Genomic DNA, 22,247 nt, shown 5'->3' with positions numbered 1-22,247 from the left:
TGCAGCAATAATTTGTGAAGTGGGACGAAACTTCATGACATACATATCATTCTTGAACTCGGCAATTGGCCCCTTAAACCGTCCATCCTGATAAAATGTTGCTCCATTCTTGTCACGGACGATGGAGTACCCTTTCTTAGCCATTGATCCCTCAGAAAAAAGGTTGACAGCCCCTTGTATGTACAACACGTTATCTATGGTACATTCCTCCCATATGCCGTTGATGTAAGCGTCAAGTGTCACTGTCCCTTTTCCTAGTGCTTGTGTAGCCCTTTTGTCCGTTAGGAAGACTGACTTGGGAGTGTCAAACTCTTCATATCTTGTAAACCATGCCTTATCTCCACAGACATGCTGGTTAGCTCCAGAATCGCTTAGCCACACTTGTTCAGTCACGGGTGCTTGCATGGGGGTTTGTATTGCATTTAGCATGAACGCTTTCCCAGGGCTTCTATTGGCTTGTGCGGGATTATCTGAAGGTTTATTGCTCTGATTTTGTGGATTACTCCTGCATTCCCTTTTCCAGTGACCCTTTTTCCCACACCCATGGCAGGTTGTTGCCTTTTTCAACTCTTCAATGCTCTGTTTCTTCTTGCCTTTCTTCTGGTCATGGGTCAAGAATGCCTTTGCTGCATCTTGATTGGTTGCTGCTGGTTTGGATTCCTTCCTCTCCAACTCCTCCTTCTTCAGACGGGCAAGTAGCATTATCATGCTCTGGTCCTTATCCGGAACGCTGTCCCATGCCTTTTTGAAGGCATTATACTCCTCGTCGGGGAGACTTGAGACAATCTTTGTGACAATGGATGCTTCAGGCATGACGACTCCCATTTCATTTAGTCTTCTGCCCAGCTCTTCCACCTCTGCAAATGCTTCAATCAATGACTGACTCTTGCCAATTTTGTAATTGAAGAATCTAGCCATGGTATGTTGCTTGTTAAGCGAGCTTGAATCTGAATTGATGCTTTTCAGCTTGTCAAACATTGCTTTTGATGTAGCGCAGTCATAAATATGATTTGTTTGAGTGGCACTGAGAGTGGGGACAATGATGGATTGTGCTTGTATATCCTTCTTATCCCATGCTGGCTGTTGTGCTTCATCTGCAGGTCGTTGGGTAGTGCCGTTGACCACTTCCCACAGGTCATGTGACTTGAGAAGTAAAGTTATCTGAAGTCTCCACCTCGCGTAATTGGTGTCGTCTAGCTTGACAATGTGCGTAACATCTATTCTTTTGATTGTTGATGTCATCTTGTCGTTGTGGAGTAGGGAAAGCAGAAGCGAAAAACAGAAATCGACTTGTTACCTTCTCTTTGCCTAATAAAGAGCAGTAGAATCGAAAAAGGTCGAGATTTGGTAGACGGGAACTCAGGATTTGGGTAGAGTGGTCGTCCTCAATAAAACTCGTCCTCGGGCGGAAGGTTCAGCTTCGGGTAGAGTCAAAGGGTTGATGTCTCTTGTCCAAACAATGGTCCAATTCACGGCACACTTTTACAGGCTTACTCCGTCCAGACTGGCACTGGGCAGTGGAGACTTACTGCTATTATTAACTGATGAATTGACCTTTTCACTTCACAACAATAACACTGATCTACTTCAGTTTATCAAGTGTTGAACAGGAAACAGTTCTTCTCGTTGTGAGACTTTAACAGACTCTGAGACTGGGGCACTTTTGAGACACTCAATGAGGCAGGTTGAGACCAACAATATGAATCATACAAACTAACGGCTTTGCTACCATGAAAGTAAAAATGATCTCGCTGGAAGATATTTTTAGACTGATGGTGATTTTTATTAAACAACTTGGTTTTAAGGTTTTGACAGTACATAGGAGACATTCATACATATGTAATAAAATGTGGTCAGAAGTGACCATACAAACTACGCAGAGTTATGCTCAAACGAAGTGTCCCTTCTAATGAGGCATAAAAACAAAAGGACCCTTTTAATCCCTTGTCCTGGGAAAAAGGTTGGAAAATGCTCAGCCCTCATAAAAGTCGACAAACTTAAAAATTGATAAATATGGAAAACTTTGTTAACATGCATATTTTAACACATTTAAGTAAAATTCATATCAACTGGACACACCATGTGCTTATCAGTATATTTAGACAATACATGTAGGTAACATTTACACATTTCTATTTTATTGATGCCTTATGATAATTCGAAACCTAACTGAACATATTATTTTAAGTAAATAAAAGTCAACCTTACTATATAAGTTGTAGCATTTATACACACTTATGAATGTATGTACATACATGTGCACAAATAAAAATGCATGCAATTATGCATGTTCACTTTTGAGTTACATTTCTACTTAAATTAAAATTATATTGAATAATTTAATTCGAAATTGTGGTTTCGAAGCAACGATGAACATGCCAGGCTGGGGTATTGTCACTCAGGCCAACCGCAATCATGCCTTTTTTCTGCGTATTTGTAAGTAATTACAAACCTATTTTTATCACATTTATGCATATGTATTGTTGATAAAAATAAAAATACCCCTCGAATAGATTCGGGTATTTCGAATTCTCCAAATACGCGATAAGTCCTTCCAGCCGTAAAACTCCCCGGAACAGGGACAACCGATAGCCGAATATACTCCGAAGTTCGAGGGTATGGATAAAAGTTGGCGTGGTACATTAGCGAGTTGATATTTGTCTCTGTGCAGAATATTAATAATAATATGTAAGTACAACATACTTACATAAATATGCAAATGAGCACATTTAAAAACTGAAACAGAGTGTAATTTTATCGTACTTGGCGAAAATACTGGAGCCACTTCATACCAATATCCAGCACTCATCATACAAGCTTGGTTTGTACACCCGGTCACCTCCATGGATAAAAAGTTCCCATTCTCTGTAATTGATGTTTGTACAAGTTACATCCATTTTTGCATTTTGCATCCCGCAGGTATTTGTTTTCGGGTGTAAATTCATTGTCACCTGTGCCACAAAGCCACGGAGTGGGTGTCACGGTTCCTAGAATTCCGATATCATGTCGTGTACCAACATTCTACATAAAACATATTTTAAACAATACTTTCATCAAACGGTAAAAATATTTAAGTTATGTTTGTAAGTGACCAATGATTTATTGTCACCGTGGGTGAAAAGCTATTTAATACTAACGACGCTGATGGATCAAAAAATATTGATATAATTACCTTCGAGTAAATATCAATAGGATGATTTTCATCAGTAAAGGCAAATGCACTCGCGAAAGTTAAAATGAAGGCGAGTGAAATTCGTGACATTTTGTGCTACTTAAAAATATTTGCAAAATACATATAGTAAATTCGTACAAATGTAAATTTATACTGCACCGAGGTAATTAAACTAGTGGGTTTATATATCCTCATGCATACATATCTGTCCAGGTGGGTTTATGTTTAGTACTTTAATTCTTTACTGACGAATCTCCGCTCCGGGATTACGATTATGTCGTAAAAAACTTACTTAACCACAAGTTTCTTGCATTCAGAAATTTGCACATTTCAAATGAATAAGTGAAATATTGGAATTCTGATAAGCTATAGATAAGTACATAAATACATAAGTACGTAATACTCTGCAATTTGAAACTGATCGATCGAGTTATCCAATAGATAAGTAAATATGTACACGTTTAAGAATCTGGCAAATTCATGCAGATGTTGATTTCTCGGTGTTAAAGTTGCTATCCCCTGCTTGGTATTAAAATTGTACCTGTCAGTAAAAATTTGCTATCGATACGGTAAAACTTTAATGCCGAGCTAAGTATTACTACACGGTATTACATATTAATATCAATTTAGCAGTCTTAAATATATGAGTACCGCCAGGAATTATTTCTATACTGAATTTCTAAGAGTGTGCGGCGTATGTAATCGAGAATATTTAGTTCAAGTAGAATGTGAATTTAATTGAAGAAAGGTTTCGCAATGAAGAAAAATTACATGATATTATCTCGTTTTTGGCCAAACTAATCAATTAACAATATAATCCACTAATCTCTAAATCCAAATCACAAATCAAGCACAACATTTAGTTCAAAGTGTTTATTACCAAGTCAAATTTTAAAAAGATAACATTTATATATATTTATATGCATATTATAAAGCGAGCCACGTAATTACCTGGGTAAAAACATTACCAATAAATAGATTTAAATTGACGGATTTTTAATCGCACTCCCAAGTTTAATTAAAATTATTTAAATAAACAACAAAATTGTATACAACATATTTTTCGGTTAAATATTATTAACTGTCCCACTAAATTACATTAAATCAGACCATGTCATGAACTTGTTTCGCTTTCATACATTCATCGATATCTTTTTTCAGTTTTACTGGAAATTTACCTTGCTAAAATTTTTAACCTCGCAAAAAAGTATATAAACAAATATTTCTACTTGTACCGTGTCTGCTGATTAAATCTGTATAACGCGAAGAGAAGTGTAACTTATTTATAATTCCTTAATTTTCCTTGCAGTCTTCATTTTTTTGCATATGCAAACCTCCACGTGGGTTATTCACCCAGAATTTCGGAAAATTCTTGAAGGGATATGTCAGCCTCGGATGCATCTCAGATCTCCCACTTTTTCCAACTGCCATGGGAAAATAGTTTTAGCCTAAAAAATGAAACCCTGCATTCTACCCGAAATCTACATTTTTGGTTGAACAATACCCATAGTAAGCAACTCTGAATTTTTCAGCAAATGAAAAATTTAGACCGAATAATTCTTAAGTATGTGTCCGAATATACGTCCCAGGCTGCACCAACCGAGAAAATCACATGTATTATTGGTGTCCCCGGTGTCAATTTCGTGTTTGGGGCATTATTCGTGTAAATATTTTTTTAAACACGTTCGTAACACGTATTACAAAAACGACTTTCAAACGGATTCTTTATCACCAATTTTCTCGTTCATAACACATGTACAACCCGAGAATTACAACAACCCGAAACTCGTGTTTTCGAACACCAGAAATTCACGAGAAATTCTAGTGTTGTTGGTCACAGAAACCTAAATGCTGCTCTCTCCGTTGTAAAGAAAGAGGGACAATTCTTTAGTTCGAGATGAGTAATGGAGAAAGCACGATCAAGAAAAATATTCCGAAAAGTAAGGCAAGGAAATTCGGATTTTGCATTAATTTCAGAAAGTGCAGAAAAAATAATACCGCTGCCCTCGTCATCCTTGCCAGAGGCACACACACAGAGTTCACCATCACCCGAATATTTGATTTTTGAAGCAGATGAAATCTCGGATTATTCTGACAATAATTTATCCACGCAGTCAAATCTAAGTGATAGTGATTCTGAACAGTCCAATATGGAAAGTAGTGCAAGTGATTTAAGGGGGTGGGCACTAAAGCATAACATTACATTCTCTGCTTTAGGAGATCTGCTGGAAATTTTGAATCGACATCCTAATTTTGATTTACCGAAAGATCCTAGAACACTTTTATGCACTCCAAGATCGACTACAATTGAAAAGGTGGAGCCTGGCGAATACGTACATTTTGAGTGGATTTCATCCGTCGAAAAGTTAATTCAAGTTCCAACAGCAGACTATATTAAAATTCAAATTAATATTGACGGAATCCCCCTCTATAAAAGCAGCACAAGACAATTCTGGCCCATTTTAGCGAAAATTGTAGAATATAATCAGGTCGTTGTAATTGGAATTTATTCTGGTTTTGGAAAACCAACAAATATTAATAATTTTTTGAGACAGTTTGTCAACGAATTCAACACCATAGAGCAATCTTCGAATTTAAAACTTAAAATATCTGCAATTGTGCGTGACGTCCCAGCAAGATCATTTATTTTGGGGACAAAGTGGCATAATGGTTATAGTTCTTGTGGAAAGTGTGACATAAAGGGTGAATATTTGGATAATAGAGTTACCTTTCCACCAGGAAATTATAATTTAAGAAATAACGAAAATTTCCGATCAAAATTAGATACAGCACATCATAATCAAGCCTCAATAATAGAATTACTACCCATTGATTTAGTAGAAGATGTGCCAGTCGATTTTATGCATCTTGTGTGCCTGGGAGTGACCAGAAAATAACTATTTTTATGGGTGAAAGGAAAAAAATGTCCAGGTCGTCTGCGTCCTCACCAAGTTGACCAATTATCCACTAATTTGCTAAAAATCAAAACCTCAATACCAAAAGAATTTTCAAGAAAACCACGTCCAATTAGAGATCTCGAACACTGGAAAGCAACTGAATACAGACAGTTTATTTTATATACTGGCCCCACAGTTTTGAAGAAAATCCTTGCTCCTCAATTTTACCAGCATTTTTTGTGTTTCCACGTAGCCATCACGATTCTTGCAAATCCTAACACTTATCTGAGTAAAAATAATTATGCACAAGAGCTACTAATATATTTCGTTAATAACTTTGGTGAATTATATGGGAAAAAGTATAACAGTCATAATCTTCATAATTTACTACATTTATCCCGGGATTGCATTCGACACGGTCCCCTTGACCAATTTAGTGCTTTCCCGTTTGAAAATAAGTTACAACAAATAAAGAGATTGGTGAGATCTCCATCTCTCCCCTTGCAACAAGTTTACCGGCGGTTAGTTGAAAGAGAAAAAATAGACCTGTCCTCTTTCAAGCAGCCAGTTTGTCAAGTATCGTTTTTCCAAGTCGACATTAATTCACCCGAGTGTTTCAAAGTGTGTAAGTTTGCAAATTTCGAATTATCCAACAAATTAGGGAACAATTTTTGCAAACTAAAAGATGGAACTATAATTAAAATTCACCATTTTGTTAGAGGATCACCTTCAGAATTATTTGGACAGAAGTTTAAAAAACGTGAAGATTTTTTTCAATCTCCTTGTCCTTCTTCTTTAATTGGTGTTCAACTTATCTCCGACTTGAGTGCAGTACGAAGATTTAATATTAATTTAATCGAATCAAAATGTGTAGTACTTCCATTTGAGACTGAATTTATATGCTATCCCTTGATTCACAGTGAAATTCAGTGACTTTTTACAATGCCGTACTCTATAGTTCATTTTGTTGAAACTGACGAGGTAGAAATTATCCCAATCAATTGGCTGTCAGCAAGTAAAAATAAATGTTGGTGGCCGCCGTACAAATCTTCAGAACGCCAATCGAAGGCCGTCATGAATGGGGACACGCCAAATCAGCAAGTTTGGTTATCGTTTGACGTAAAAGTTTTAGGCGGAGGCAAAATATTTGGTGAGTCTTTTTTATTGCATACATTGATAAAGTTATTTATAAGAAAGAAAAATGCTGTTTATTTGTTTGTTAAGGTTCTTATAATCAAGCAAAAAATAATGTTGGAAAAGCATTGGAAGAAACTGATCCGGAATTTGAGAGCGACTTGGAAGTAACTGGTCGAGGGCAACGACACAAGAAAACTGTTCATCTACCATCGCCCGGCGACTCCGATAGTGAAGAAGAACCGCCCAAAATGAAGCAAAATCGTTCTATTCCCACGAAGACAATACCGCCGCCACCACAATATTTTAGTAAGTTAAAATCGCGCATTTTTTATATTCCATTGCACCAAAAAAGTAGTATAATAAATAATACTGTTTATCCAGGTTTAGTGGGAGAGGGTTTTCAATCAGAAAAGGAAGACGGCCACGAATCAAGTTTACCAGGACCGAGTGACCCCCCCATCGCCAACTAATTCACAGCAATACCAAGGCACACTCTCTAGCGAACAAGTTTTATCTAGCTCTCACGAATTGGAAAGCCGTTCGATTCCTCAGGCAGAGGACATTGATACAACTTTCGGCAGAGATAATGGCACGTCACCAAACGCAGGAAATTTAGGTAGGTGTGTGACAATTTATGTAATGTCTCAGTAATAAATAACTTGTATTTTACAGAATTCCAAAAGTGGATGGTACGTCAAATGAATGTGATGAAAGCCCAACTGCGACAACTACAGGAAAGCGTAGACGTTTTAGTGAGCAATTACAATTGGGGGACCAAGACGGGTGGTCAAAACGAAAAGTTTCCAGTGGGTTTATTACCAGTGGATGATGAGTCTGACTTGAAGAAACTCGAGGATTTCGCCAAGGCATCAAGAATCACATTGGTAAAATATTTATCAAATAATATTGCGAATTACCATGTGGCGTAATATAAGTATTATAATATAAGTAATAATATAAGTATTTATATAAGTATTATTCATGTTGCTATTTTTAACTATGCATATATTAATTGTTGCAACTTTGACAGATTACAGAACTGCAGAAAGGCATACGTGCGACCAAGGATGTAAAGATTGCTACACAGCGGATACTAGCCAAGTTGCTGACAGATAAGTATGCATCGTCATACAACTGGATTGGTTCAAGAGGACCGAAGTCACCTTTTTCAAAATCATGGATGAAGCACATTATATATGGTAAATTAGTTGTATGTGAATTAATTAAATATATAATGCGCTCCTTTAAATTAAATTCACCAATGAAATTGCTGTGTTTCCAGAGGCAATTCAAGGACTGGAAAACTTGGGCAACGCTGACGACGACGAGATTTGGGAAGCAATTAAAAATTGGCTCAAAAATTCCAACAAGCGTATTGAATCGGATAGGTAGGACAAAATGCAATATTATTTGTACCTATTTATAAAACTTTCATAATTTTTACTTTATTTAATTAGGAAAAAGTTGGAGAAGTCCAATGCAGCTCTTCCATTAAGAAATACTGGACCAGAATCAGACAATTGATTTTTTTCACAATTTTTTATTGTTATTTGGATTTAAAACTTTATGTAATGTTAATGGTCAGTAATAAATCATAATTCCCGCATCTAATTTGCAAATAAATCTCGTGTTCTGAACGTATAATTTCACTTTTTAATACGTGTTTTTTTGGGGTTATTCTCGTGATCTGGTCGCGAAACTCGTTCCTTCTACACGTGTTTAGAACGAATAAGATACGTTAAAAATCGCGACACTTGCACCCAGTTGAGCACCAAATCTATACCAGTCTCCCACGTCGCTAACACGAAAACTGGGGTCGCCAGATTCGTTAAAAATTGGTGATAATCTCGTGATTGTGCAGCCTGGGGTATATATATGAATCTTAAGTATACATATATTAGAATATTTTATTCAAAAGTTGAGCAATTGACTTAACACTGGTTTAAATATGCACTTTAGTATACAACTTCAATCCTTAAATCCCCAAATAAACCGTTGTAAACTAAGGAGTAGAAGGTCACTACTTGTCGGGCCCCGATTTCGATCTCCTTTGGATATGTTGTAGTACTACATGAGTGTAGAAAAAGTGAAGGAGGGTTAGACTCCATGAGCCCATTTACGCCCGCCACACCCCCTCAAAGGCGCCCAAACCCCCAGAGTTGCCACACTAAATTTATCGCCAAAAATCGAGTTTTGGTCAGATTTTCAAAAAAATTACATTTTTGTGATCCCAGATAGTTGCTCTATCATATCCAATAACAAACTCAACTTTTTTGAAATTTTCAATATTTTCGAAGATTTTCTGACCAAGTATTGAAAAAATTCGAAATTTCAAAAAAATTGAGTTTGTTATTGGATATGATAGAGCAACTATCTGGGATCACAAAAATGTAAATTTCTTGAAAATCTGACCAAAACCCGATTTTTGGCGATAAATTTAGTGTGGCAACTCTGGGGGTTTGGGCGCCTTTGAGGGGGTGTGGCGGGCGTAAATGGGCTCATGGAGTCTAACCCTCCTTCACTCTTTCTACACTCATGTAGTACTACAACATATCCAAAGGAGATCGAAATCGGGGCCCGACAAGTAGTGACCTTCTACTCCTAAATGTAGCAAAAGAGTGAAAATACACGGAAATGTCTTTGTGGAAGAAGATGAAATCACACTTTTACAATAAACCCAGATAATCTCAAATTACATAACAACGTAAATTTATTGGTCGGAAACACATGCGAAGTTGACACGGTAGTTAAATAACTCACCATCCGCCATAAAGTACAAAGGGGGTCCTTTGAGAACGCGATTGTCTCGTCGCCCCACTCCTCCCGGAGCGGGTTACTTGACTTGTTAATGAAACGCTGGAAACGTTGTTGAACAATTGGAGTGAATCCTACAAATTTATGTTTCTGATGAGAAGTTCTATATATGGAAATAAGTCAGGATATTTCAGAAATTTGTTTAGAAAAAATTCTTACAAGTTTCGGAACATACGATTCCGGAGGTACTCTATTTTCCAGTGGAGATGGCATACTCGATGAGACAAGAGTAGCAAGAAGTGTCTAAAATAATAAAATAATTTCTTCAATAAATTATCTAAAACTAGAAAAATTTCAAAATTGCACAAATCTTATTCACTTACCATCATCACTGTTGATTTTGTGGATTTCATTATGTCATTAGTTTTACGGAAATATAATGAAATTTAGAATTATGTATATATGTATGTATTAGTTGAGTGAGGAGCAAAGTTGGACAAAGAATGGCTAACTAGTAAATGAACGCATTCGTTTCTATATTGCTGATTAAAGGGAAATAACAGGTTTATGAGGTGATTGATACATAAGGGTTTTTACATCTCATTTCTAGCATATTTTTACACAGTTTAGTAAAGTTCTTTAATTTGAAAACTTGATACAAGGCGTGTTACATTAGTTGAGTTCATTTGATTTTTATTTCCAGTTTTTTAAAACCCAACTAACCTCGTGGGGTCGTAAAAATTTAGAAAAAGACTGCTAGCGAGTAGAGTTTTTGTGGTTTATTTTTTTAGTTCAATTGCACTTTGTCAAACCTACGTAACCATTAGTAACTAATGAAGCAAGTCTATGTATGTATGTATTAGCTACTGTAATGCATCCCAAGCCAGAACTTAACCGTTAGAAAAGCATTGTAACAAAGGGGCGACCTCTAAAATGGCTCAAGTTGTGTTCCGAGGTTAAACATTTATGTTTAGCATTCTCTCCCATGCATTCTCTCACTTTGCTTCGGATGTGCCCTACCACCACTGTCGTTAAACTTGTAAAATGCTAGGGAATTAGAAACGTAATGGCGGAAACGATGTGTAAAAATGCATACCTTTGATATCACATCGCAGACAGACAGCCATTACAAAACTATAAAAGGGTTGCACACCTTCATACATAATCTGTTTTGAAATGCGATTGAGTAAAGTGAGCTGGGCATGAAGAAATAGCTCAAAAATGTGTTTCAGCACAAAAAGTTTTATCATGGAAATATTTTATTGGACAGGGACTTCTGAAGAGGGAAAATGCACAACCAATCCAAAATGGGCCCAAATGTTTCCCTTTGAAGAAAAATATTGGCGGTTAAGTTCAATTTTTGAGCAAATTTTCTCTTGCATTTTCCTCCACGGTGCGAAAACCAGGGAGGAGTACGAACTTTGACCCCCAATGTTTTACTTCAAAGGGGTCCATTCAACGGAAATATAAGTGTCATGTGACTCCTAATTTTTGGCTTGAATTTTTGACATAAATCGCTAGTCGATCCCGGTGTAGCTTGAAAAAAGGTTCCATATTTCCATTGTTAGTTGTATTATATTAAAATATGAAATGCTTTTAAACTCAATTTTATTGGTTTAGTTTAAAAATAGAACTAGATAATATAATTTTTTTGCGGGTATGGTTTTGATTAGAGTCGATTTTTAATGGTATAAAAATTATGGATTGGATTTATTTCCACAAAATTTGAAATGGAATGGATGGACAAATCCAAGTGCATTATGAATTGCATAGATTTTTCGTTTTGGTAATCCATTTCACCTCTAATACGGGCAGCAGAATAATGGGTTTGCTAGGTTAAACCCACAACTTGATGAATACCCCCCAAACTTTCCATCTTTCAGACAATCCAACAATGACGCGCAGTAACCATGGTAACTAATTGTGTGACAATCTCCTCCAGGGTATCTCACTGCAACAGTATTTTGAGCTATGTGTGAATAAAATATATATTTTATACGCGCGAAAGTCGATGTAATGCCAACCCATCGTTATTTATGTACCTAGACGCCCACGACCAGGAAAACCTGACGAGCTGGAAGAAGAAGAAAGCACAATTTTACGATAAGCCTAAATCAGCTCAAGACACATAAATATATTGGCCTGAAATTCATACGAGGTTGACACAATATTAATTAACTCACCAACCACCATAAAGTACAAAGGGGGTCCTCTGATAACGAGATTCTCTCGTCGCCCCATTCCTCCCGAGGCGGGATATTTGAGTTGTTAACGAAACGCTGGATGCGTTGTTGAAAGATTGGAGTGAATCCTATTTATTTATTACATGATCAGAAGTTCTATGCACATTTCATAAATTTATAAAAAAAATTCCTACAAGAGACGATTCCGGTGGTACCCTATTTTCCAGTGGAGATGGCATACTCGATGAGACCAGGGTGGCAAGAATTGTCTAAACGAAATCCTACAATAAATTATCTAAAACCAGACGAATTATAAAACTGCAGATATTTTATTTACCAATTTGTTTACTCACCATCAGCACCGTTGGTTTTGTACATATCATTATGATATTAGTGGTTTGCACAAATGCAACGAAATGAAGAACCACACTCTTAGAAAACTGGCATTAAATCATTACTGACCGGACTCTATATGACTATTTATTGGCACGGTAATACGTAACGAGAATTACAGTTGAGTTATTTTTTTTGGTAATTACAAATTTATCACTCAGAAGGAAACTACTACCAATCTGGTAGAAAGATATTACCAAATCAATGCTAAAACTAAGTACATGTATATGACTACCAGATTTTTGACAGTGTATGAATGTATTAGTCGAGGACGAAGGTTGGACAAAGAATGGCCAACTACTAAATGAACGCATTCGTTTTTATAATGCTGATTAGAGGGAAACAACAGGTTTATGAGGTGATTGATAAGGGTTTTTACATCTCATTTCTAGCATATTTTTACACAATTTAATCAAATTCTTTAATTTGGCAAGTTAGAACAATACGTGTTCCATTAGTTGAGTTCATTTGATTTTTATTTCCAACTTTTTTTAAACCCCACTAACCTCTTGGGGTCGTAAAAATATTTGAAAAAGACGGCTAGCGAGTAGAATTGTTGTGGTTTATTTTTTTAAATCAATTGCACTTTGTCATACCTAAACCATTATAAAACTGCGTAATGAAGCACATCTATATATTTGCTGCCGTAATGCATGCTAGGCCAGAACATATTAAACCTTATGCTTATATTATGATTAGTGAATAAAGCTAAGAATTTTTAACGCCAGTTAGGAACTGCTTGATTAAACCTGTCATATGTCGGATATTTTCATGCATTAACTTGATATTATTTCTTTGATTTAAAATACTAGTTCCTCCATTTTCACGGAAAGTTTTTGTGACAAAATCGCAAATAAATTATAAATATACGTCGACATATGGCGTTTCAATGACTTATCACTTATAAAATAAGTCATACGTCATAATTTGAAGTTATAAGTTATATGTCCATGGCTGCCCCATGTACCTAATGAAATTTGCATTCATACACACGCATACATACACACGAATATATATGCACATATATATACTGCAGTGCAGAATAACACCCATATGAATGCTTACAATTATTTACAAAGTAATAAAAATGGTAAAGACTTTGCTTTATTAAAAATCTCTTCCGTGTTATGGTTTACAATTGACAAACATTTCCATAACCAAATCCAGGTCAATTTTCCTTCAGAATATACCCGACGGGGGATAAGGCCCTGCTTTCTCGATCGCACACAAATTTCGGAAGTTTGTAACTTCCAAATTTTTCGTAATTCATTCAAAGTTCAACATAGAGATCAAAAGTTATAGCGAGGCCTGTAATTTTGAAGACAAACATATTTAATTCGTCATTTCATTGTTTTTTTAAAATTTTATTTCAAAGCTGTCCAACTGACTTGGTCTGAGGGTGACGTGACAATGAGTACGTGTCACTCACATATTTCAATACCTTAGCGTATGTAAAACTTCACATACTTTCAATGAGTAGGAAAGCCATGCTTATATTTTTGACAATGAATTGGTGAGCAAATAAGTAAGTTTAAAAAGTAATTTATTTGATGTATCAAAACCTTATAAATATTTCACATCGCCCGTTTTTTACAGGATATTTTATGGTTCATAAGTTGTGCATCCTTCGCTGTCATTGGATTCCATCAATCCTGGATATTTTTATCGGGAGAATTGGGTAGGAATTAGTATATATGCGTATCGAGCAATCTGGTTTAAATTTCACACAAATAAACCTGGAAAACTGCAAAATTTCGTCCCTGAAAAAGCAAAGGTATATAATTTTCAAAAGCGTTTAAAATTAGTACAAATTCAAAACTATTATTAGTACTAAGGGTTGATATTAAAGTATTTACTATCGATTTATGTATCTAATCATCAATGTCCGATCTGAAAACCCACGTTCATACCTGGACGGCTTCCACCTGTTCATCAATATTACCTACTGCAAAAAATATATTCTGCAAAAGGTGGAGGTATGCATGCCTACCTCCACCATTGGTACTTATCCGATGTCGTGTGGATGCTCGCTTCCGACCGTGCCGGAAATTGAAATTAGTATTTACATTTACACCAAGCTAGAAAAAATTGCATGGAGAGCACCTACTGTAATATAGATTGACATGATTCTTCTGCTACTTGGAACTTAAGTAGATAAGTGACAAAGTAAAAGCGTTTCATATTTGGTAAATAAGTTGACCTTGCATAAAACTAAGAATCCGACTTGGTTATTTTTGGAATTTAAGGAGTATTGGTTTACGGGTCGCTAGAATAAACCAGCATACCTAATTTCGACAAGTACTTGGCTCAACTAATTTAAATAATTTGAATAGGTCTACTTTCCACCTTTTCAAATCCATATGTCGTAATATTTATGGAGCCAAAATTAGATATTTTTTGCTTTCTTCTCTGCTTACATCTGATACTCTCAAATATATTCCTTTAGAATTTTTCCCATGCCTTGTACTGTTTGCGAAAAACTGCGTATTTTTTGTCCAGGAATGTTCTGCTTCCTTTATGCTTTGTTCGGGACAAGTGTGCCCGCCTACCTAAAAATTTGTCCATGAAGTATGGACAATACAATGAGATCATCTTCGATAGACCACTGAAAAGTTGGTCCATGTTGGACCAAAAGATGTACAAACTTATTTCTATTTATGCTACACGAAGATATGCATCAAGTGAAATGCATAGCTTAAAAGACTTGATACTTGAGCATACACTCTTAAAAAAATCAATAACCGTTGGTATTGATACGTGACTCTACCGCGTGGTATTGATCCGGTATTGAATTAATACTATGTGGTATAAAACTTAATACCAATTAGTATTAAAATTATTACCATGAGGTATAATTTCAATACCGGTTCTATACCAATATGGTATAACTGTTTAATACCAAGGCAGTAGAGTCACGTATCAATACCGTTAGGGTTTTTTCAATACCAAGTTTCTAAGAGTGTAATAATATAAATTCGTATGCACCATGTAATGTGCACGGATAAACAAAATTGAAATACTATTCAAAAAAGCAGCATGGAACGTCGTTTAGTGTCTTCCTCTTATAAATGGAAAGAATCAGGCAGTCCTCCTTCAAAGATGGAATTATGTAGGTCTGATAGCACGTTGTCTCATTATCTGCATCCACGTCCGTAACATAAGTGTAAATTCTTTTCAAAGGAGTAAATCTCTTTGCATAACGGATACCTTTAAAGCTTACTATATTCTGATTTTCAGCTTGACTTATCAAACCTTGGAAGGTGCCGACTTCTGGCACTTCTACAGTTTCGCTTTGTGCAATCGCAGGTTTAATTATCTACAATATCAAGACGTACGTTTTTTCGCACTGTACATACTCACCTCCTGATAATGGGTGTCGCCCGATTATTTAGAGTGTTCTTATGTACAGGCGATTTGTCGTCTATACATTCTATTTTTCCTATGGTACACAATAAACTATAGATAAGTACCAAAAATCCATTCCAGATTGTATGTGGAAGCTAAATTCTACTATTTTCTTCCTTCTTAATTTTCCATTTAGTACATACATAAATATTGGTGTTATGGATACTTAAAAGTACTCGAATGTAAGTAGTACCTTCAGATGTCCGTTCATCTATTTAGTATATAATGCATCAATACGTAGTACTTTGTAGAGGTCGTCCGACTACGCATGAGTCATGACAGTCAGGCCAGCGGCGGTGTAGCATATTAAAGGCTAATTGCTGACCTGTTCACCAATTTTTTGAACCAGAGATGTATATTTAGATCTTCGTTCTATTCATTGCACATCCTACATATTGTTTAAGCTATAAAAATATAGTCTTCAACAAATACAACTAGTGTACAGCTCTCGTTACATTTTTGAGTAATTCGCACACCCATTCCCACAACGCTGCCAGTAGTGAGTTGTCCTCGACATTTTTAGGTGTATGGTATGAAAAACTGTGCAAAAAGCTTTAGCTTATTGAGTAATTATATATTTTTACCTCCTTATTATACTTTTTATCAAAATGTAAACGAATTTTGACAAATTCTTAAGCAAAAATTACAGCATTTACGCTGTTGTGACTTTAGTGTCCTATTAATGTGTTTCTGCTCAGAACACCGAATAATCTCTGGGAATTTGCTATGGTAGACTTTTCCCTGGGAATTATTAGAGACAATTTCGCTCTGTCCATTTGGTTGAGAGATTTTGTGTAATTAATTCCCTTAATTCATATAACGTGTATTTATGTATGCAGGATCAATATAAATTTATTTATGTACACATATTTATCTTGCGTCATGTTATCATTTTTAGTTGAATTATGTTTTATGTAATTAGTTATACTGATATGTATAAATAAATAAGTATTTATATTGATAAATCATAGATAATAATATGTTACTTAGAAATAAATAATAATTACCGTTCACATTATTTTTTAAAGACGCCACGTCGAAAATTTATTAACCGGAAATTTTGGTATGACAATTTCGGTCTCGGGAAGATGGATTTGGAAATTAACATGATGCGAGGAAACAAATACTGAATGAAATTTAATGAAAATACACAAGTTTATTGAAATTACTTATTTTCTGTTTTTTTACATAAGATATTAATTTTACACATTACATAATTACACGGATATAAATAAATCATACATTTTAAAATTTTATAAATTTTAGATTCAGTTCTTACAATGCAGGTGCTTTACGTGTATCTAAAACTAATATTTCAATGGGACAAATTTTATCTTGTTCACCATAAAAAAATAGCAAACCGACCCGTATTTTCATATTTTCATAATGAGCTAGTTTGAGCACAAGTCGAGAATTTTAAACGGGTTTCCAGACGTATTCTGTATTATTTCCATATTATTGTCCGATTTCAAAATAGAATTGCCTTTTCCTCCAGTTTCACAAGGAAGTTGGACAATGGGCTGGATAAAATTTTATGCACTGGCCTTTCAGAGGGTAAAAATATCTACATGTAGCGCACTGACGGTTGGAAAAGTATAATTTACATGATTACGGACCTCTCAAGATTAACGACTTCAAAAACCTTGTGACGAGGTTTCTCATCACATGCATACATATAAATGTACTGTATTAGATATTGTGTACATATTATTCCATTCTATATATGTAGTACGATATTAAGAGAAAAAAATACTGAATGGCCTAATTACGTAATCCATGAAGGGTCCCATGTTTCTCTTTCAACCTTAATGAAGGAATAACTTGGGCAAAACTTTGCCTGTGCCCATAAGTCGCTATCCTTGTGTCCAACCCATTCACTTGACTCTTACCAGGCACAGTTCATCCTCGACCTCCTCTCATTAAGAATACCCTTCGTCCTAAACGTGGGTTAAAAACTGATCTATCTCCAAGTTTTGAAGAATGTAAACGTGAGTAATTAACGAACTAAACCATTACAGCTTGTGTGAGTCAAGATTTTCTAATTTAGTGATCTAGGGCAATATATGTACAAGTTTGCAAGTACTCAACAAATACTGAATTCATGTAAATATGAAGCCAGGAAAGAAATGGGAATGTACAAAGTGCTCCAAAATGTTTCACACCAAGCGTGATTTGACTCTACACATGGTCACGCACGATCCGGATGCCAAGGTCAAATGTGAGGTGAGGGTGTAAATTTGCAAAGTGAAACTAATTTTGCAATCCGCCTTTTGCAACTTCTGTCTTGTTTAGGTTTGCGGGAAAATTTCCAAAAACATACTCGCCTTACGTTGCCACATGTGGGGACTTCACAGCAACCGGAAGCGACCAAGTTGTGACGCTTGTCACCGGGTGTTTTCTACATCTACGTTTTTACGGCTACATATTGACGCAGCCCATAGCGCATGGGATCGACTACGTTTCCCATGCACGGTACTAGGCTGCGAAAAAACCTACCAAGACAAGGGTAGCCTAGGTCACCACGTGAGGATTGAACATGCCGAAAACCCGGTCCGATATCCGTGCATACTTTGCGAAAAGGACTTCAAAAGGAAGGGTGACCTTGAGAAACACATTCCCACCCACACGACCGAGAAGGCACACAATTGTGTCACTTGTGGGAGGAGTTTTGCCCATAGGTGGAGCATGAAGAGACACGAGGTACATACATAAATAAGCATTTTGTGGAGAAAACTACTTACAATGCACATGTCAGACATGTTTCTCACGGATCTTCTTCAAACCAGCACTAAATTATCAAGGAACTAAACACAAACAACAATTGGTGTGGCACTTGAGCACTTCTGTAGAATTCGCGAAGATATTAAGGTTTTAAGTTGGCAAAAACGCGCATTTTCAACATGCGAAACTGTACGGAGTTCACCTCTCCGCTTTCCAATCTTCTCCAGGTCATCGGTTTTCACCTTCCATACAAAATTGAATTTATTTATTTCCGACCAAATTCTCATCCGATTTTTCATGTCCGGATTTTAAACAATTTTTCAATACTTTTTAATATTTAAAATATCTAAATTCAATTAACTTCATTTTAGTGGAAAAAATCATTGGAAAATTGGTTCAGAATAGTTAGTCCTATTTTTTTATTTCTTTCACTTTGCGTGTTTTAAGGACTTTTATGAAAAAATCCATATGAATTTTTGTAATGCTTGGCCCTATCGCACATATGATTACGAACCTTATTATATTTGGCTTTATACGTTTTAGAAGGTATACGAATAAAAACACTCAATGTGAAAGAAATAAAATAAAAAATCGGATTAACTAGGATGCGATTCCAAAAGAAAGAAACTTTTGAAAAAATGCCAGTAAAATCCGAAAAACTTAATTAATTCCAAAGAAATTTTCAGGGGTTATAAACAAGGTCTCTACTATTCAATTTTTTGCTTGATACGGGCCATAGACCCCCATCCTTCCTATCTGGCGAATTATTTGCCTCGCGGTCCCCAGAAGTGCTTTGCCACTCTTTCTAGCTACCACTTTTGAGGTGTGTGCCCAAATGTGACGGAATCTTACCAAGTTTTTGGCTGGTTTTGTTCGACGACTATATTGTCTCTTGCATAATGCCAAAAATCGTTCAATTGGTCGTGCCCGAGCGATGTAGGGAGCATATTCCTTTTTTGCAAAAAAATCGATTTTTTTCGACCGTAGGTAGTCCAGAACAACTTTTGAAGAATGCCATGTTGCTGTGTCCGGTCAGAAAAGTACATTACGATTATTGATAAAGGGGATCAAGATCTTCTTTACACAATCGTTCAGATATCTCTCCGAGGTCATGGTGGCTGTGGTCACGAACGGCTTTGAGACGTCCCCCAATGAGTCCAATCCTTGCCTGATTATGTGCTTTGTGGGGAATTTTGACTTCGGCGTGTATTTGAAGGAATCTTTACATGTTTTCTTATTAGTACATGAGTAGTACTTCCTCGCAGGGACTTCATCTTGATCAATCGAGCACTTGGTCTCATCATCCATGACCAGAATCACGAGCATGTTTTGCTTGACTCGTTTTTCAGCAATCTGCCGAGAGTTTGGATTTGCTCTTTTTTGCTGACCTTGGTTGTACTTTGGTGCAGGTGTCGCCCTATAGGATTTGACCCCCAACTTCGTAGGTTTAATGACATGCAAACTTAATTTTGCTATTTTCAATTTGTAGCTCAAATTACTATCTGATATCCCAAGGTTATTTTTGTTTTCTTTCTGAAGTCTACGTATCACTTTGGGGGTCGCTACACGAGCTGGACGATTTTTTTATTTTTTGAATTCAGCATTCCTCCTCCCCTCATACATATCTAAAACTTTGGAAATTGCCCCATTATGAATTTTTTCTCTTTCGAAGTGGCTATTAACCATTATCCGGACGCGCTCGCAGACGTTTTCGTAGTAGTGGCAAATCTTTTTTTCGAGTTGTTCCCGATTTTTTGATCTCATTTTGGAACTAGTCGAGATATCGACTTCCGGTTTTCTGATTTGAGTAGCTAATCGCATGGACTACAAAACTACGGCGTTTCAATTCAGTGGCAATTTTTCTTCCATATGAATAAATACATTTTCCAAAAGTTTCTTTCTTTTGTAATCGCATCCTATTATTGTGATCTAATTTAAAAAAAATTCCACCTCTAAGGAGTTGATTGAATCCATTTTAAATAAATAGTAAAAAACTTCAAAAAATTGTTTAAAAGGCAAAGATGAAAAATCTGATGAGAATTTGGTTCGGAAGTAAATAAGTTCAATTTTGTATGGAAGGTGAAAACCGATGACCTGGAGAAGATTGGAAAGTGGAGAGGTGAACTCCGTACAGTTTCGCATGGTGAAAATGCGCGTTTTTGCCAACTTAAAACCTTCATATCTTCTCGAATTCTGTAGAAGTGCTCAAGTACCACACCAATTGTTGTTTGTGTTTAGTTCCTTGATAATTTAGTGTTAGTTTGACGAGGATCCGTGAGGAATATGTCTGACATGTGCATTGTTAGCTTGAAAACCAACAAATTACCATTATGGGTATCCGATTCGCAGAAGACGCATTTAGAAAGATCTGCCCGGGACATATTAAAGTGTCTCGTGTGTCCTCAGATTTTCTTAAACAGAAGTGCTCTACAACACCACATCAGAGTTACACATGAAAATCGGAGGAACAATCCGTGCGATTTTTGCGACAAGAAATTCTCCAAGCCATCAGAATTGAAGCGTCGCGTGGAGGCGAGACACCCCGTGAACAAAGAGCTGGTCCATTCCTGCGACAGATGTGAGTACAAGAGCTACTCGAAAGCTAATTTGACCGGTCACAGAAAGCGTCACAACCCAGCGAAACATGGATGTTACTTCTGTGACAAGAAATTCGTCATATTTGCCGAATTGGTTAGCCATTGTAGAGTTCATACTCTGGAAAAGAAGACATACTTTATGCAATGAGCAAACCAATAGTTTGCGAATTTTCACTAAATTTGCGAAATATAGCAAAATTTTGTGGTAGAATGAAAAAGAGTCTTATTTTAACACATTTATGCACCTATGTATGTACATATTTATTAAGTAACTGGACATGTTATTTGATTGATATGCAAAATAAATACGAAGTTGTAAATATGGAGATATGGAGATAAAAAAACTGACTGGCCGACTTACATATATAAAGGGCCCCATATTCAGTCCTACATAACCAAATTTCCGCTCTATTTCTGTCTCATTAAGGGAAATTAAGGGCGAACTGGAGGAAATGTCCTTGTGTCAATAGCAAGTCGCTAATCTTGCGTGCAACCCAATCATCTGCACTACCCTACCTGAGTAACTACGAAGTTAAAAGTTTTAACTTACAACTTTCAACTTACAAAAGGCGTTAGGACATGGTTTTGACGAATTCGCGGTTGAATATCTCTGGCGGGGAGTTGAATTTTGAACTGATTTTTGGTCAGTTGCAAGATAATACTCTCAAAAAGATATATTTAAAATTTTGGGCCGATAGCTTTATAAATGTCCCCTCCAGTGCCCCCAGAGTTTGAAGGAGCCAAAAAACACTTTCCAAACTGAATTACTCATATAGCATGATAACCTAAGAGGTCAGAGGTGAATGCTTGTTAATATTACAACCCTAGATAATCATTGCATGTAATAATAAAAGAATCCACAATGAATTACATAACGTTGGGCCTCCATCGTCGCTGATACGTTTTCATGAAAAGTGATCAATCGGACCGTGCACAGGAAAATTGACCTGCTGACCTTTAAAGCGGACCCACTCGGTCAAATGAAGAT

At 36.2% G+C, this 22,247-nt stretch overlaps 3 protein-coding genes and 1 long non-coding RNA gene across 5 annotated transcripts; all 4 read left to right on the top strand.

The window, feature by feature from the left end:
• The first annotated feature begins 1,972 nt into the window (after positions 1-1,972).
• LOC118438080 lies at positions 1,973-2,723 on the top strand. Its single transcript, XR_004836589.1, has 2 exons — positions 1,973-2,436; positions 2,514-2,723. It is a non-coding gene; the product is annotated as an uncharacterized LOC118438080 (long non-coding RNA).
• Positions 2,724-5,842: 3,119 nt separating this feature from the next.
• On the top strand, positions 5,843-7,566 carry LOC118438131. The gene is made up of 3 exons (XM_035857926.1): positions 5,843-7,219; positions 7,294-7,512; positions 7,562-7,566. Exons 1-3 carry the CDS (start codon positions 7,012-7,014, stop codon positions 7,564-7,566), a joined length of 432 nt encoding a protein of 143 aa, XP_035713819.1. The 5' UTR covers positions 5,843-7,011.
• Positions 7,567-7,593: 27 nt separating this feature from the next.
• LOC110857147 lies at positions 7,594-8,817 on the top strand. The gene is made up of 5 exons (XM_035857707.1): positions 7,594-7,822; positions 7,879-8,090; positions 8,237-8,405; positions 8,489-8,594; positions 8,664-8,817. Exons 2-5 carry the CDS (start codon positions 7,893-7,895, stop codon positions 8,728-8,730), a joined length of 540 nt encoding a protein of 179 aa, XP_035713600.1. The 5' UTR covers positions 7,594-7,822; positions 7,879-7,892; the 3' UTR covers positions 8,731-8,817.
• Positions 8,818-17,845: 9,028 nt separating this feature from the next.
• On the top strand, positions 17,846-21,585 carry LOC118437962 (zinc finger protein 271-like). 2 transcript variants are annotated; one of them, XM_035857558.1, is made up of 3 exons: positions 17,846-18,164; positions 18,234-18,641; positions 21,069-21,585. In XM_035857558.1, exons 1-3 carry the CDS (start codon positions 18,051-18,053, stop codon positions 21,405-21,407), a joined length of 861 nt encoding a protein of 286 aa, XP_035713451.1. In that variant the 5' UTR covers positions 17,846-18,050; the 3' UTR covers positions 21,408-21,585. The 2 variants fall into 2 exon arrangements, with proteins under 2 accessions (XP_035713451.1, XP_035713450.1); XM_035857557.1 differs by having other exon boundaries at positions 21,012-21,585.
• Positions 21,586-22,247: the final 662 nt, after the last annotated feature.

This window comes from Folsomia candida, unplaced genomic scaffold (assembly GCF_002217175.1).
Source record: "Folsomia candida strain VU population unplaced genomic scaffold, ASM221717v1 Fcan01_Sc018, whole genome shotgun sequence".
Lineage (NCBI taxonomy): Eukaryota > Metazoa > Arthropoda > Collembola > Entomobryomorpha > Isotomidae > Folsomia > Folsomia candida.
Note: the sequence above shows the minus strand (reverse complement) of the source record. Positions and strands in the feature narration are given on the sequence as shown.

Bases quoted from the DNA above. Each gene is read 5' to 3' on its own strand.
- LOC118438131 (XM_035857926.1), top strand. From the start codon at position 7,012: ATGCCGTACTCTATAGTTCATTTTGTTGAAACTGACGAGGTAGAAATT. The intron at 7,220-7,293 runs GTGAGTCTTTTT...TTGTTTGTTAAG, and splicing joins AGGCGGAGGCAAAATATTTG to GTTCTTATAATCAAGCAAAA.
- LOC110857147 (XM_035857707.1), top strand. From the start codon at position 7,893: ATGGTACGTCAAATGAATGTGATGAAAGCCCAACTGCGACAACTACAG. The intron at 8,091-8,236 runs GTAAAATATTTA...CAACTTTGACAG, and splicing joins AGGCATCAAGAATCACATTG to ATTACAGAACTGCAGAAAGG. The intron at 8,406-8,488 runs GTAAATTAGTTG...CTGTGTTTCCAG, and splicing joins GATGAAGCACATTATATATG to AGGCAATTCAAGGACTGGAA.
- LOC118437962 (XM_035857557.1), top strand. From the start codon at position 18,051: ATGAAGCCAGGAAAGAAATGGGAATGTACAAAGTGCTCCAAAATGTTT. The intron at 18,165-18,233 runs GTGAGGGTGTAA...TGTCTTGTTTAG, and splicing joins ATGCCAAGGTCAAATGTGAG to GTTTGCGGGAAAATTTCCAA. The intron at 18,642-21,011 runs GTACATACATAA...TCCGATTCGCAG, and splicing joins GGAGCATGAAGAGACACGAG to AAGACGCATTTAGAAAGATC.